We start from the raw sequence: 19124 nt of genomic DNA, 5'->3' as shown, positions 1-19124 counted from the left end.
ACCTCGAGTAGATTAAACACGGCAGAAACACTAACGTACCTGCAGAACGGTGTTTTCTTTAAAACCAAAGCCGTCTTTCAGCAGACAGATGATGTACGTGAGATCCATACAGAGGAACTCATTGGGTTGACTGTGCTTTGACGCTCGGTTACACACTGCAACAAGTGTGTTCATTTTCAGTTTGGAGTTGTATAATATGAATTATATTGCACATATCTGTCAACATGCTGAAATATAAGATGAGAACATGTAAATAAAGATTTAACGTAAAGCTCACCCTCTTTCGCTCGTTTCCTAAAGTCTCGGATCTTCACGGCTCCTCCTGTGGTTTCATCTGAGATTCATTATCAGCAAAAACAAACAAAATGCAGAAATCGTTAAAGTGAGACAATTATTAAATAAGTGCTTAATTTAGGTATGTTGTGGTGTGTTGAGGATTTACTATTTCCTTGAAGACATAGGACGGACTTACTGACAATACATTTCTTCATCTATTTTTTTGTTGTTTTTAAAGGGGTCATATAATGGTATGCACTTTTACAAGTTGATTGTACTGAAATGTGTGTTGGCAGTGCCTGTACACAACTATCATATAATGATAAAAATCCATCCAGTGTTTTTGTTTTAATCTCCTTATATGTTTCCCCTGCCTCAAATTGAGCCGTTCGATCTTGTGACGTCACTAGATCGGACGCCCCTCCCACGATTGTTGATTGACAGCAGCGTTTCAACACAGACCCGCCCTGAGCGAGCTGTCATCGTAGTCCGCCGTTGTTGATACACTGGAGCAGAATGGCGTAAGCGATTGTGGTGTTCTGTTCTTGGCTGTAATAATAAACATCAGTCATTTTAATGTTCCTAAACTCGAACCGCTGAAGACGGAGTGGCTGCTTTTATGCTTGCGCTAATCATTTCTCACCAGACTGCTTTATAAATGAATTCTAGAGTGAATCTGGTTTTGCTAAGAAGCTGGTCCTGAAAACAGACTAATCGTGTTCCTGCTGCACCTCCAGAAGAAGTGAGTATATGTTTTATTAACCCTTAAATATTAATCTTTGCAAATCGCTTGCACGAATGCGGCTAATGTTTACACTCAGGGTATATTGCGGCATGTTTTCTCTGTAACGTTATGACGTTCACGATATAATTCATAATATACATTATTATGACAAGCCTACATTCAACAAAAAAAATTCAACATCAAACTGTCAACGAACTAACCTATACATCAGTAAACGCATAGCGTCTGTATCTCACTACTCTGAGTTACCCTGCAAGTACATAAGTCACAAAAATAGATCAAAGTGATATTACGTTAACCAACCATTCAGAAACGTTCTGTTCGAGCCTTACTTCTCGAACATCTTCGGGGCATCATCTTGTTCCGGGTCCGACTCCGGTTCATATTGATACGGTTGCACAGTGTCCTCAGAGACTCCCGCTGACATTCTTTCTCCAAAATATACCCTCAACTGTTGTCAAGGCAACACTCCGCGTGCGTTGTAAACGCAGAGGAACAGAGGGGCGGAGTCACCAAAGCTCATTATCATTTAAAGGCATATGCACTGAAACGGCGTGCTGAAAACAGAGCTGTTTTTGACCGGGTAAAAAGAGTGTTTTCTTACAATACTAATGAGAATTTTTCATAAAAGTATATTACAAGGTTTTCATTTAGACCCTAAAGATTCATATTAACTTGGACAAAAATTAACACATGAAAAATGTACAATCAACCCTTTAATCATTTTTATATTTTCTGTGTTTTTTCTCACCTTGCTACACTTGCGGTGTTACGGGTCAAAAATGACCAGCCTTTTAAAAATGTCTTGTAAATCTCTGGTTATGCCAATTTATCAGCAAATATTGGATTTAATCTTTTTATCAACTTGTTTTCTTTCAGTTGGCACATGTTTCATTTCTCTTTATCGATCTGATTGATCGTAGGCCTCAATGATCTGAACTTTTTTAAAAAGTTTATTAAACTCCAAAAAACTGCATAAACTCAAGATTAATGTGGCCTACGATCAATCTTAATAAAAATTGGTTTCAATAATTTTTGTATTTTTGTGTGTTTTTTCCTCACCTTGCTACACTTAGACAAATAAGATGGAATTAGACCATAAATAGAGAATGATGTGCTTGATAACTAGATACCAGTAATGAAACGTAAAGCACTATGATAGACGGTATACATTGTTTTAAACATAAGTAACTGGGGTATTCATATAAAGCAGATCTCCATAATCCAATAGTGTTAAAAAGATTGGAGATACCAAATATTTCCTTGCACTAAAATAAGCTTAAACTGGGTTTTTATTTCAGAAACAGATTTTAATTTAAGTTTAGAAAGTAGTTTATAAATATGTAGCTTAAAAGTTTATTGACTATCAAATAACATAGCCAGGCACTTGCACAACACACAGGTACACAACACACAGGTACACAAGGTACGCAAAACATTTAATGTTTGTTCCTCTGGAAGAGCTTTGATGGTCTTACCGATGAGTCTGGCTTCCACAGCGTGATCGAAGTAATACGAGAAGGCGTAGAAGCTGGCGCTGTCCTTCAGCTCGAGGGGCTGTTTAATGAAGCCCTTCACCACCTTCAGCATCTCCTGGTAACACGTCCTGAAGCCCCGCACACCTGAAGAACACAACACCACAACACATGAAGAACACAACACCTGAAGAACACAACACCACTACACCTGAAGAACACAACACCACAACACATGAAGAACACAACACATGAAGAACACAACACCACAACACATGAAGAACACAACACCACAACACCTGAAGAACACAACACCTGAAGAACACAACACCACAACACCTGAAGAACACAACACCTGAAGTACACAACACCAGAACACCTGAAGAACACAACACCTGAAGTACACAACACCAGAACACCTGAAGAACACAACACCTGAAGAACACAACACCTGAAGAACACAACACCACAACACCTGAAGAACACAACACCTGAAGAACACAACACCACAACACCTGAAGAACACAACACCTGAAGAACACAACACCACAACACCTGAAGAACACAACACCTGAAGTACACAACACCAGAACACCTGAAGAACACAACACCTGAAGAACACAACACCTGAAGAACACAACACCACAACACCTGAAGAACAAAACACCTGAAGAACACAACACCACAACACATGAGGAACAAAACACCTGAAGAACACAACACCACAACACATGAAGAACACAACACCTGAACACCTGAAGAACACAACACCACAACACCTGAACACCTGAAGAACACAACACCACAACACATGAAGAACACAACACCTGAAGAACACAACACCACAACACATGAAGAACACAACACCTGAACACCTGAAGAACACAACACCACAACACAACACCTGAACACAGAAACACAAACACATGAACACCAGAACACCTGAAAACCCTGAACACATGAACACCTGAACACCTGAACACCAGAACACCTGAAAACCCTGAACACATGAACACCTGAACACCTGAAGAAGACAACACCAGAACACCTGAAGAACACAACACCTGAACACCTGAAGAACACAACACTACAACACAACACCTGAACACATAAACACAAACACATGAACACCAGAACACCTGAAAACCCTGAACACATGAACACCTGAACACCAGAACACCTGAAAACCCTGAACACATGAACACCAGAACACCTGAAAACCCTGAACACATGAACACCAGAACACCTGAAAACCCTGAACAGATGAACACATGAACACCAAAACACATGAACAACTGAACACATGAAGACCAGAACACATGAACAACTGAAAACATGAACACATGAACACCTGAACACATAAACACAAACACATGAACACCAGAACACTAGAACAGCTGAACACATGAACAACTGAACACATGAACAACTGAACACCTGAACACATGAACAACTGAACACATGAACAACTGAACACCTGAACACATGAACAACTGAACACATGAACACATGAACAACTGAACACATGAACAACTGAACACATGAACAACTGAACACATGAACAACTGAACACCAGAAAACTGAACACATGAACACCAGAACAAATGAACACATGAACAACTGAACACATGAACAACTGAACACATGAACAACTGAACACATGAACACCTGAACACCTGAACAACTTAACACATGAACGCATGAACACATGAACACCTGAACACATGAACACGTGAACAACTGAACACATGAACAACTGAACACATGAACAACTGAACACATGAACACCTGAACACCTGAACACATGAACACCTGAACACATGAACAAATGAACACCAAAACACATGAACAACTGAACACATGAACACCAGAACACATGAACACCTGAACACATGAACACCTGAACACCTGAACACCTGAACACATGAACAAATGAACACCAAAACACATGAACAACTGAAAACATGAACAACTGAACACATGAACACAAACACATGAACACCAGAACACTAGAACAGCTGAACACATGAACACCTGAACACATGAACAGCTGAACACATGAACACCTCAACACATGAACAACTGAGCACATGAACAACTGAACACATGAACAACAGAACACTGAACACATGAACAACTGAACACATGAACAACTGAACACCAGAACACTGAACACATGAACACCAGAACAAATGAACAACTGAACACATGAACAACTGAACACATGAACACCTGAACACATGAACACCTGAACACATGAACACCAGAACAACTTAACACATGAACACATGAACACCTGAACACATGAACACATGAACACCAGAACACTGAACACATGAACAACTGAACACATGAACAACTGAACACCAGAACACATGAACAACTGAGCACATGAACAACTGAACACATGAACAACTGAACACCAGAACACTGAACACATGAACAACTGAACACATGAACAACTGAACACATGAACAACTGAACACATGAACAACTGAACACATGAACACCTGAACACATGAACACCAGAACAACTGAACACATGAACACCTGAACACATGAACAACGGAACAACTGAACACATGAACAACGGAACAACTGAACACATGAACACAGAAACACAAACACCTGAACACATGAACAACTGAACACATGAACACCAGAACACATGAACAACTGAACACATGAAGAACTGAACACCTGAACACATGAAGAACTGAACACCTGAACACATGAAGAACTGAACACCTGAACACCAGAACACTGAACACATGAAGAACTGAACAACTGAACACATGAACACATGAACAACTGAACACCAGAACACATGAAGAACTGAACACCTGAACACCAGAACACTGAACACATGAACAACTGAACACATGAACAAATGAAGACATGAAAAACTGAACACATGAACACCAGAACACTGAACACCAGAACACTGAACACCAGAACACTGAACACCAGAGAAACTGAACACCAGAACACATGAAAAACTGAACACATGAACACCAGAACACTGAACACATGAACAACTGAAAACATGAACAACTGAAGACATGAAAAACTGAAGACATGAATAACTGAACACATGAAGAACTGCACACCTGAACACCTGAACACATGAACACCTGAACACATGAACACCTGAACACATGAACACATGAACAACTTAACACATGAACACATGAACACATGAACAACTGAAGACATGAAAAACTGAAGACATGAATAACTGAACACATGAAGAACTGCACACCTGAACACCTGAACACCTGAACACATGAACACCTGAACACATGAACACCAGAACAACTTAACACATGAACACATGAACACCTGAACACATGAACACCAGAACACTGAACACATGAACACCAGAAAACTGAACACATGAACAACTGAACACATGAAGAACTGAACACCTGAACACATGAAGAACTGAACACCTGAACACCAGAACACTGAACACATGAAGAACTGAAGAACTGAACACATGAACAACTGAACACCAGAACACATGAAGAACTGAACACCTGAACACCAGAACACTGAACACATGAACAACTGAACACATGAACAAATGAAGACATGAAAAACTGAACACATGAACACATGAACACCAGAACACTGAACACCAGAACACTGAACACCAGAACACTGAACACCAGAGAAACTGAACACATGAACAACTGAACACCAGAACACATGAAAAACTGAACACATGAACACCAGAACACTGAACACATGAACAACTGAAAACATGAACAACTGAAGACATGAAAAACTGAAGACATGAATAACTGAACACATGAAGAACTGAACACCTGAACACCTGAACACATGAACACCTGAACACCTGAACACCTGAACACATGAACACATGAACACATGAACAACTGAACACCAGAACACATGAACAACTGAACACATGAACAACTGAACACATGAACACCTGAACACATGAACACCTGAACACTGAACACATGAACAACTGAAAACATGAACAACTGAAGACATGAACAACTCAACACATGAACAACTGAACACATGAACAACTGAACACCAGAACACATGAACACATGAACAACTGAACACATGAACACATGAACACCAGAACACCAGAACACATGAACACCAGAACACCTGAACAACTTAACACATGAACACATGAACACCTGAACACATGAACAATTGAACACATGAACACCTGAACACATGAACACCAGAACACTGAACACATGAACAACTGAACAAAAGAACACAGAAACACAAACACCTGAACACATGAACACATGAACAACTGAACACATGAACAACTGAACACCAGAACACATGAACACCTGAACACATGAACACATGAACACCAGAACACATGAACAAATGAACACCAGAACACTGAACACATGAACAACTGAACACATGAACAAATGAAGACATGAAAAACTGAACACATGAACACCAGAACACTGAACACCAGCACACCGAACACCAGAACACTGAACACCAGAGAAACTGAACACATGAACAACTGAACACCAGAACACATGAAAAACTGAACACATGAACACCAGAACACTGAACACATGAACAACTGAAAACATGAACAACTGAAGACATGAAAACTGAAGACATGAATAACTGAACACATGAAGAACTGAACACCTGAACACCTGAACACATGAACACCTGAACACCTGAACACATGAACACCTGAACACCTGAACACATGAACACCTGAACACCTGAACACATGAACAACTGAACACCAGAACACATGAACAACTGAACACATGAACACCTGAACACATGAACACCAGAACACTGAACACATGAACAACTGAAAACATGAACAACTGAAGACATGAACAACTGAACACATGAACAACTGAACACATGAACAACTGAACACCAGAACACATGAACACATGAACAACTGAACACATGAACACATGAACACATGAACACCAGAACACCTGAACACCTGAACAACTTAACACATGAACACATGAACACCTGAACACCTGAACACATGAACAACTGAACACATGAACACCTGAACACATGAACACATGAACACTGAACACATGAACAACTGAACAAAAGAACACAGAAACACAAACACCTGAACACATGAACACATGAACAACTGAACACATGAACAACTGAACACCAGAACACATGAACACCTGAACACATGAACACATGAACACCTGAACACATGAACACCAGAACACATGAACAAATGAACACCAGAACACTGAACACATGAACAACTGAACACATGAACAAATGAACACCAGAACACCAGAACACTGAACACATGAACACATGAACACATGAACACCTGAACAACTGAACACATGAACACTGAACACATGAACACCTGAACAAATGAACACCAGAACACTGAACAACTGAACACATGAACACCTGAACAACTGAACACATGAACACATGAACAACTGAACACATGAACACATGAACAACGGAAGAACTGAACACCAGAACACATGAACAACTGAACACATGAACACCTGAACAACTGAACACATGAACACATGAACAACGGAACACATGAACAACGGAACAACTGAACACCAGAACACATGAACACATGAACACATGAACACATGAACATATGAACAACGGAACAACTGAACACCAGAACACATGAACACATGAACAACGGAACAACTGAACACCAGAACACATGAACACATGAACACCTGAACACATGAACAACGGAACAACTGAACACCAGAACACATGAACACATGAACACCTGAACACATGAACAACGGAACAACTGAACACATGAACACCTGAACACATGAACAACGGAACAACTGAACACATGAACAACGGAACAACTGAACACATGAACACAGAAACACAAACACCTGAACACATGAACAACTGAACAACTGAACACATGAACACCAGAACACATGAACAACTGAACACATGAACACCTGAACACATGAACACAGAAACACAAATACATGAACACATGAACAACTGAACACATGAACACCTGAACACATGAACACAGAAACACAAACACATTAACATGAACAACTGAACACATGAACAACTGAACACATGAAGAACTGAACACCTGAACACATGAAGAACTGAACACCTGAACACCAGAACACTGAACACATGAAGAACTGAAGAACTGAACACATGAACAACTGAACACCAGAACACATGAAGAACTGAACACCTGAACACCAGAACACTGAACACATGAACAACTGAACACATGAACAAATGAAGACATGATAAACTGAACACATGAACACCAGAACACTGAACACCAGAACACTGAACACCAGAACACTGAACACCAGAGAAACTGAACACCAGAACACATGAAAAACTGAACACATGAACACCAGAACACTGAACACATGAACAACTGAAAACATGAACAACTGAAGACATGAAAAACTGAAGACATGAATAACTGAACACATGAAGAACTGCACACCTGAACACCTGAACACATGAACACCTGAACACCTGAACACATGAACACCTGAACACATGAACACATGAACAACTGAACACATGAACACCTGAACACATGAACACCTGAACACATGAACACCAGAACAACTTAACACATGAACACATGAACACATGAACACCTGAACACATGAACACAAGAACACTGAACACATGAACAACTGAACACATGAACAACTGAACACCAGAACACATGAACAACTGAGCACATGAACAACTGAACACATGAACAACTGAACACCAGAACACTGAACACATGAACAACTGAACACATGAACAACTGAACACATGAACAACTGAACACATGAACACCTGAACACATGAACACATGAACACATGAACACATGAACACCAGAACAACTTAACACATGAACACATGAACACCTGAACACATGAACAACTGAACACATGAACACCAGAACACTGAACACATGAACAACTGAACACATGAACAACTGAACACGTGAACAACTGAACACATGAACAACTGAACACTAGAACACATGAACAACTGAACACATGAACACCTGAAAACACGAACACCTGAACACATGAACACCAGAACACTGAACACATGAACACCAGAAAACTGAACACATGAACAACTGAACACATGAAGAACTGAACACCTGAACACATGAACAACTGAACACCTGAACAACAGAACACTGAACACATGAACAACTGAACACATGAACAAATGAAGACATGAAAAACTGAACACATGAACACCAGAACACTGAACACCAGAACACTGAACACCAGACCACTGAACACCAGAGAAACTGAACACATGAACAACTGAACACCAGAACACATGAAAAACTGAACACATGAACACCAGAACACTGAACACATGAACAACTGAAAACATGAACAACTGAAGACATGAAAAACTGAAGACATGAATAACTGAACACATGAAGAACTGAACACCTGAACACCTGAACACATGAACACCTGAACACATGAACACATGAACACATGAACAACTGAACACCAGAACACATGAACAACTGAACACATGAACAACTGAACACATGAACACCTGAACACATGAACACCTGAACACCTGAACACTGAACACATGAACAACTGAAAACATGAACAACTGAAGACATGAACAACTGAACACATGAACAACTGAACACATGAACAACTGAACACCAGAACACATGAACACATGAACAACTGAACACATGAACACATGAACACCAGAACAACTGAACACATGAACAACTGAACACCAGAACACATGAAGAACTGAACACCTGAACACCAGAACACATGAACAACTGAACACATGAACAAATGAAGACATGAAAAACTGAACACATGAACACCAGAACACTGAACACCAGAACACTGAACACCAGAGAAACTGAACACCAGAACACATGAAAAACTGAACACATGAACACCAGAACACTGAACACATGAACAACTGAAAACATGAACAACTGAAGACATGAAAAACTGAAGACATGAATAACTGAACACATGAAGAACTGCACACCTGAACACCTGAACACATGAACACCTGAACACATGAACACCTGAACACATGAACACATGAACAACTTAACACATTAACACATGAACACATGAAAAACTGAAGACATGAAAAACTGAAGACATGAATAACTGAACACATGAAGAACTGCACACCTGAACACCTGAACACATGAACACCTGAACACATGAACACCTGAACACATGAACACCAGAACAACTTAACACATGAACACATGAACACATGAACACCTGAACACATGAACAACTGAACACATGAACAACTGAACACATGAACACCTGAACACCTGAACACATGAACACATGAACACCAGAACAACTTAACACATGAACACATGAACACATGAACACATGAACAACTGAACACATGAACACCAGAGCACTGAACACATGAACAACTGAACACATGAACAACTGAACACATGAACAACTGAACACCAGAACACATGAACAACTGAACACATGAACACCTGAAAACATGAACACCTGAACACATGAACACCAGAACACTGAACACATGAACACCAGAAAACTGAACACATGAACAACTGAACACATGAAGAACTGAACACCTGAACACATGAAGAACTGAACACCTGAACACCAGAACACTGAACACATGAAGAACTGAAGAACTGAACACATGAACAACTGAACACCAGAACACATGAAGAACTGAACACCTGAACACCAGAACACTGAACACATGAACAACTGAACACATGAACAAATGAAGACATGAAAAACTGAACACATGAACACATGAACACCAGAACACTGAACACCAGAACAATGAACACCAGAACACTGAACACCAGAGAAACTGAACACATGAACAACTGAACACCAGAACACATCAAAAACTGAACACATGAACACCAGAACACTGAACACATGAACAACTGAAAAAATGAACAACTGAAGACATGAAAAACTGAAGACATGAATAACTGAACACATGAAGAACTGAACACCTGAACACCTGAACACATGAACACCTGAACACCTGAACACATGAACACATGAACACATGAACAACTGAACACCAGAACACATGAACAACTGAACACATGAACAACTGAACACATGAACACCTGAACACCTGAACACATGAACACCTGAACACTGAACACATGAACAACTGAAAACATGAACAACTGAAGACATGAACAACTGAACACATGAACAACTGAACACATGAACAACTGAACACCAGAACACATGAACACATGAACAACTGAACACATGAACACATGAACACCAGAACACCAGAACACATGAACACCAGAACACCTGAACACCTGAACAACTTAACACATGAACACATGAACACCTGAACACATGAACAATTGAACACATGAACACCTGAACACATGAACACCAGAACACTGAACACATGAACAACTGAACAAAAGAACACAGAAACACAAACACCTGAACACATGAACACATGAACAACTGAACACATGAACAACTGAACACCAGAACACATGAACACCTGAACACATGAACACATGAACACCTGAACACATGAACACCAGAACACATGAACAAATGAACACCAGAACACTGAACACATGAACAACTGAACACATGAACAAATGAAGACATGAAAAACTGAACACATGAACACCAGAACACTGAACACCAGCACACCGAACACCAGAACACTGAACACCAGAGAAACTGAACACATGAACAACTGAACACCAGAACACATGAAAAACTGAACACATGAACACCAGAACACTGAACACATGAACAACTGAACACATGAACACCAGAACAACTGAACACCAGAACACATGAAAAACTGAACACATGAACACCAGAACAACTGAACACCAGAACACATGAAAAACTGAACACATGAACACCAGAACACTGAACACATGAACAACTGAAAACATGAACAACTGAAGACATGAAAACTGAAGACATGAATAACTGAACACATGAAGAACTGAACACCTGAACACCTGAACACATGAACACCTGAACACCTGAACACATGAACAACTGAACACCAGAACACATGAACAACTGAACACATGAACAACTGAACACATGAACACCTGAACACATGAACACCAGAACACTGAACACATGAACAACTGAAAACATGAACAACTGAAGACATGAACAACTGAACTCATGAACAACTGAACACATGAACAACTGAACACCAGAACACATGAACACATGAACACATGAACAACTGAACACATGAACACATGAACACATGAACACATGAACACCAGAACAACAGAACACCTGAACACCTGAACACCTGAACAACTTAACACATGAACACATGAACACATGAACACCTGAACACATGAACAACTGAACACATGAACACCTGAACACATGAACACTGAACACATGAACAACTGAACAAAAGAACACAGAAACACAAACACCTGAACACATGAACACATGAACAACTGAACACATGAACAACTGAACACCAGAACACATGAAGAACTGAACACCTGAACACCAGAACACTGAACACATGAAGAACTGAAGAACTGAACACATGAACAACTGAACACCAGAACACATGAAGAACTGAACACCTGAACACCAGAACACTGAACACATGAACAACTGAACACATGAACAAATGAAGACATGAAAAACTGAACACATGAACACATGAACACCAGAACACTGAACACCAGAACACTGAACACCAGAACACTGAACACCAGAGAAACTGAACACATGAACAACTGAACACCAGAACACATGAAAAACTGAACACATGAACACCAGAACACTGAACACATGAACAACTGAAAACATGAACAACTGAAGACATGAAAAACTGAAGACATGAATAACTGAACACATGAAGAACTGAACACCTGAACACCTGAACACATGAACACCTGAACACCTGAACACCTGAACACATGAACACATGAACACATGAACAACTGAACACCAGAACACATGAACAACTGAACACATGAACAACTGAACACATGAACACCTGAACACATGAACACCTGAACACTGAACACATGAACAACTGAAAACATGAACAACTGAAGACATGAACAACTGAACACATGAACAACTGAACACATGAACAACTGAATACCAGAACACATGAACACATGAACAACTGAACACATGAACACATGAACACCAGAACACCAGAACACATGAACACCAGAACACCTGAACACCTGAACAACTTAACACATGAACACATGAACACCTGAACACATGAACAATTGAACACATGAACACCAGAACACTGAACACATGAACAACTGAACAAAAGAACACAGAAACACAAACACCTGAACACATGAACACATGAACAACTGAACACATGAACAACTGAACACCAGAACACATGAACACCTGAACACATGAACACCTGAACACATGAACACCAGAACACATGAACAAATGAACACCAGAACACTGAACACATGAACAACTGAACACATGAACAAATGAAGACATGAAAAACTGAACACATGAACACCAGAACACTGAACACCAGCACACCGAACACCAGAACACTGAACACCAGAGAAACTGAACACATGAACAACTGAACACCAGAACACATGAAAAACTGAACACATGAACACCAGAACACTGAACACATGAACAACTGAAAACATGAACAACTGAAGACATGAAAACTGAAGACATGAATAACTGAACACATGAAGAACTGAACACCTGAACACCTGAACACATGAACACCTGAACACCTGAACACATGAACAACTGAACACCAGAACACATGAACAACTGAACACATGAACACCTGAACACATGAACACCAGAACACTGAACACATGAACAACTGAAAACATGAACAACTGAAGACATGAACAACTGAACACATGAACAACTGAACACATGAACAACTGAACACCAGAACACATGAACACATGAACAACTGAACACATGAACACATGAACACATGAACACCAGAACACCTGAACAACAGAACACCTGAACACCTGAACAACTTAACACATGAACACATGAACACATGAACACATGAACAACTGAACAACTGAACACATGAACACATGAACACCTGAACACATGAACACTGAACACATGAACAACTGAACAAAAGAACACAGAAACACAAACACCTGAACACATGAACACATGAACAACTGAACACATGAACAACTGAACACCAGAACACATGAACACCTGAACACATGAACACATGAACACCTGAACACATGAACACCAGAACACATGAACAAATGAACACCAGAACACTGAACACATGAACAACTGAACACATGAACAAATGAACACCAGAACACCAGAACACTGAACACATGAACACATGAACACCTGAACAACTGAACACATGAACACTGAACACATGAACACCTGAACACATGAACAAATGAACACCAGAACACTGAACAACTGAACACATGAACACCTGAACAACTGAACACATGAACACATGAACAACTGAACACATGAACACATGAACAACGGAAGAACTGAACACCAGAACACATGAACAACTGAACACATGAACACCTGAACAACTGAACACATGAACACATGAACACATGAACAACGGAACACATGAACAACGGAACAACTGAACACCAGAACACATGAACACATGAACACATGAACAACGGAACAACTGAACACCAGAACACATGAACACATGAACAACGGAACAACTGAACACCAGAACACATGAACACATGAACACCTGAACACATGAACAACGGAACAACTGAACACCAGAACACATGAACACATGAACACCTGAACACATGAACAACGGAACAACTGAACACATGAACACCTGAACACATGAACAACGGAACAACTGAACACATGAACAACGGAACAACTGAACACATGAACAACGGAACAACTGAACACATGAACACAGAAACACAAACACCTGAACACATGAACAACTGAACAACTGAACACATGAACACCAGAACACATGAACAACTGAACACATGAACACCTGAACACCTGAACACATGAACACAGAAACACAAAGACATGAACACATGAACAACTGAACACATGAACACCTGAACACATGAACACATGAACACAGAAACACAAACACATTAACATGAACAACTGAACACATGAACAACTGAACACATGAAGAACTGAACACCTGAACACATGAAGAACTGAACACCTGAACACCAGAACACTGAACACATGAAGAACTGAACAACTGAACACATGAACAACTGAACACCAGAACACATGAAGAACTGAACACCTGAACACCAGAACACTGAACACATGAACAACTGAACACATGAACAAATGAAGACATGATAAACTGAACACATGAACACCAGAACACTGAACACCAGAACACTGAACACCAGAACACTGAACACCAGAACACTGAACACCAGAGAAACTGAACACCAGAACACATGAAAAACTGAACACATGAACACCAGAACACTGAACACATGAACAACTGAAAACATGAACAACTGAAGACATGAAAAACTGAAGACATGAATAACTGAACACATGAAGAACTGCACACCTGAACACCTGAACACATGAACACCTGAACACCTGAACACATGAACACCTGAACACATGAACAACTGAACACATGAACACCTGAACACATGAACACCTGAACACATGAACACCAGAACAACTTAACACATGAACACATGAACACATGAACACATGAACACCTGAACACATGAACACATGAACACCAGAACACTGAACACATGAACAACTGAACACATGAACAACTGAACACCAGAACACATGAACAACTGAGCACATGAACAACTGAACACATGAACAACTGAACACCAGAACACTGAACACATGAACAACTGAACACATGAACAACTGAACACATGAACAACTGAACACATGAACACCTGAACACATGAACACATGAACACATGAACACCAGAACAACTTAACACATGAACACATGAACACCTGAACACATGAACAACTGAACACATGAACACCAGAACACTGAACACATGAACAACTGAACACATGAACAACTGAACACGTGAACAACTGAACACATGAACAACTGAACACTAGAACACATGAACAACTGAACACATGAACACCTGAAAACACGAACACCTGAACACATGAACACCAGAACACTGAACACATGAACACCAGAAAACTGAACACATGAACAACTGAACACATGAAGAACTGAACACCTGAACACATGAACAACTGAACACCTGAACAACAGAACACTGAACACATGAAGAACTGAACAACTGAACACATGAACAACTGAACACCAGAAAACATTAAGAACTGAACACCTGAACACCAGAACACTGAACACATGAACAACTGAACACATGAACAAATGAAGACATGAAAAACTGAACACATGAACACCAGAACACTGAACACCAGAACACTGAACACCAGAACACTGAACACCAGAGAAACTGAACACATGAACAACTGAACACCAGAACACATGAAAAACTGAACACATGAACACCAGAACACTGAACACATGAACAACTGAAAACATGAACAACTGAAGACATGAAAAACTGAAGACATGAATAACTGAACACATGAAGAACTGAACACCTGAACACCTGAACACATGAACACCTGAACACATGAACAACTGAACACCAGAACACATGAACAACTGAACACATGAACACCTGAACACATGAACACCTGAACACTGAACACATGAACAACTGAAAACATGAACAACTGAAGACATGAACAACTGAACACATGAACAACTGAACATGAACAACTGAACACCAGAACACATGAACACATGAACAACTGAACACATGAACACATGAACACCAGAACAACTGAACACATGAACAACTGAACACATGAACACATGAACACATGAACAACTGAACACATGAACACATGAACACATGAACACATGAACACATGAACACCAGAACACCTGAACAACAGAACACCTGAACACCTGAACAACTTAACACATGAACACATGAACACATGAACACATGAACACCTGAACACTGAACACATGAACAACTGAACAAAAGAACACAGAAACACAAACACCTGAACACATGAACACATGAACAACTGAACACATGAACAACTGAACACCAGAACACATGAACACCTGAACACATGAACACATGAACACCTGAACACATGAACACCAGAACACATGAACAAATGAACACCAGAACACTGAACACATGAACAACTGAACACATGAACAAATAAAGACATGAAAAACTGAACACATGAACACCAGAACACTGAACACCAGAACACTGAACACCAGAACACTGAACACCAGAGAAACTGAACACATGAACAACTGAACACCAGAACACATGAAAAACTGAACACATGAACACCAGAACACTGAACACATGAACAACTGAAGACATGAACAACTGAAGACATGAAAAACTGAAGACATGAATAACTGAACACATGAAGAACTGAACACCTGAACACCTGAACACATGAACACCTGAACACCTGAACACATGAACAACTGAACACCAGAACACATGAACAACTGAACACATGAACAACTGAACACATGAACACCTGAACACATGAACACCAGAACACTGAACACATGAACAACTGAAAACATGAACAACTGAAGACATGAACAACTGAACACATGAACAACTGAACACCAGAACACATGAACACATGAACAACTGAACACATGAACACATGAACACATGAACACCAGAACACCTGAACAACAGAACACCTGAACACCTGAACAACTTAACACATGAACACATGAACACATGAACACCTGAACACATGAACAACTGAACACATGAACACCTGAACACATGAACACCAGAACACTGAACACATGACCAACTGAACAAAAGAACACAGAAACACAAACACCTGAACACATGAACAACTGAACACATGAACAACTGAACACCAGAACACATGAACACCTGAACACATGAACACATGAACACCTGAACACATGAACACCAGAACACATGAACAAATGAACACCAGAACACTGAACACATGAACAACTGAACACATGAACAAATGAACACCAGAACACCAGAACACTGAACACATGAACACCTGAACAACTGAACACATGAACACTGAACACATGAACACCTGAACACATGAAAAAATGAACACCAGAACACTGAACAACTGAACACATGAACACCTGAACAACTGAACACATGAACACATGAACACATGAACAACTGAACACATGAACACATGAACAACGGAAGAACTGAACACCAGAACACATGAACAACTGAACACATGAACACCTGAACAACTGAACACATGAACACATGAACAACGGAACACATGAACAACGGAACAACTGAACACCAGAACACATGAACACATGAACAACGGAACAACTGAACACCAGAACACATGAACACATGAACAACGGAACAACTGAACACCAGAACACATGAACACATGAACACCTGAACACATGAACAACGGAACAACTGAACACCAGAACACATGAACACATGAACACA

The 19124-nt window shown here is 40.0% G+C and overlaps 1 protein-coding gene across 3 annotated transcripts in view; it reads right to left on the bottom strand.

Moving 5' to 3' along the window:
* The window catches only part of entpd5b (ectonucleoside triphosphate diphosphohydrolase 5b), a 54613-nt gene that overhangs the window by 4032 nt on the left and 31457 nt on the right, over positions 1–19124 (bottom strand). For all 3 annotated transcript variants that reach the window (XM_077240228.1, XM_077240230.1, XM_077240229.1), the window contains 3 exons: positions 2500–2643; positions 278–334; positions 40–155 (listed from right to left, as the gene is read on the bottom strand). In XM_077240228.1, the coding sequence (XP_077096343.1) occupies positions 40–155; positions 278–334; positions 2500–2643 (317 nt within the window). The remainder of the gene's footprint in view (positions 1–39; positions 156–277; positions 335–2499; positions 2644–19124) is intronic.

This window comes from Siphateles boraxobius, unplaced genomic scaffold, assembly GCF_051911475.1.
Source record: "Siphateles boraxobius isolate OS27281-9 unplaced genomic scaffold, OSU_SipBor_1 222, whole genome shotgun sequence".
NCBI classification, from domain to species: domain Eukaryota; kingdom Metazoa; phylum Chordata; class Actinopteri; order Cypriniformes; family Leuciscidae; genus Siphateles; species Siphateles boraxobius.
Note: the sequence above shows the minus strand (reverse complement) of the source record. Positions and strands in the feature narration are given on the sequence as shown.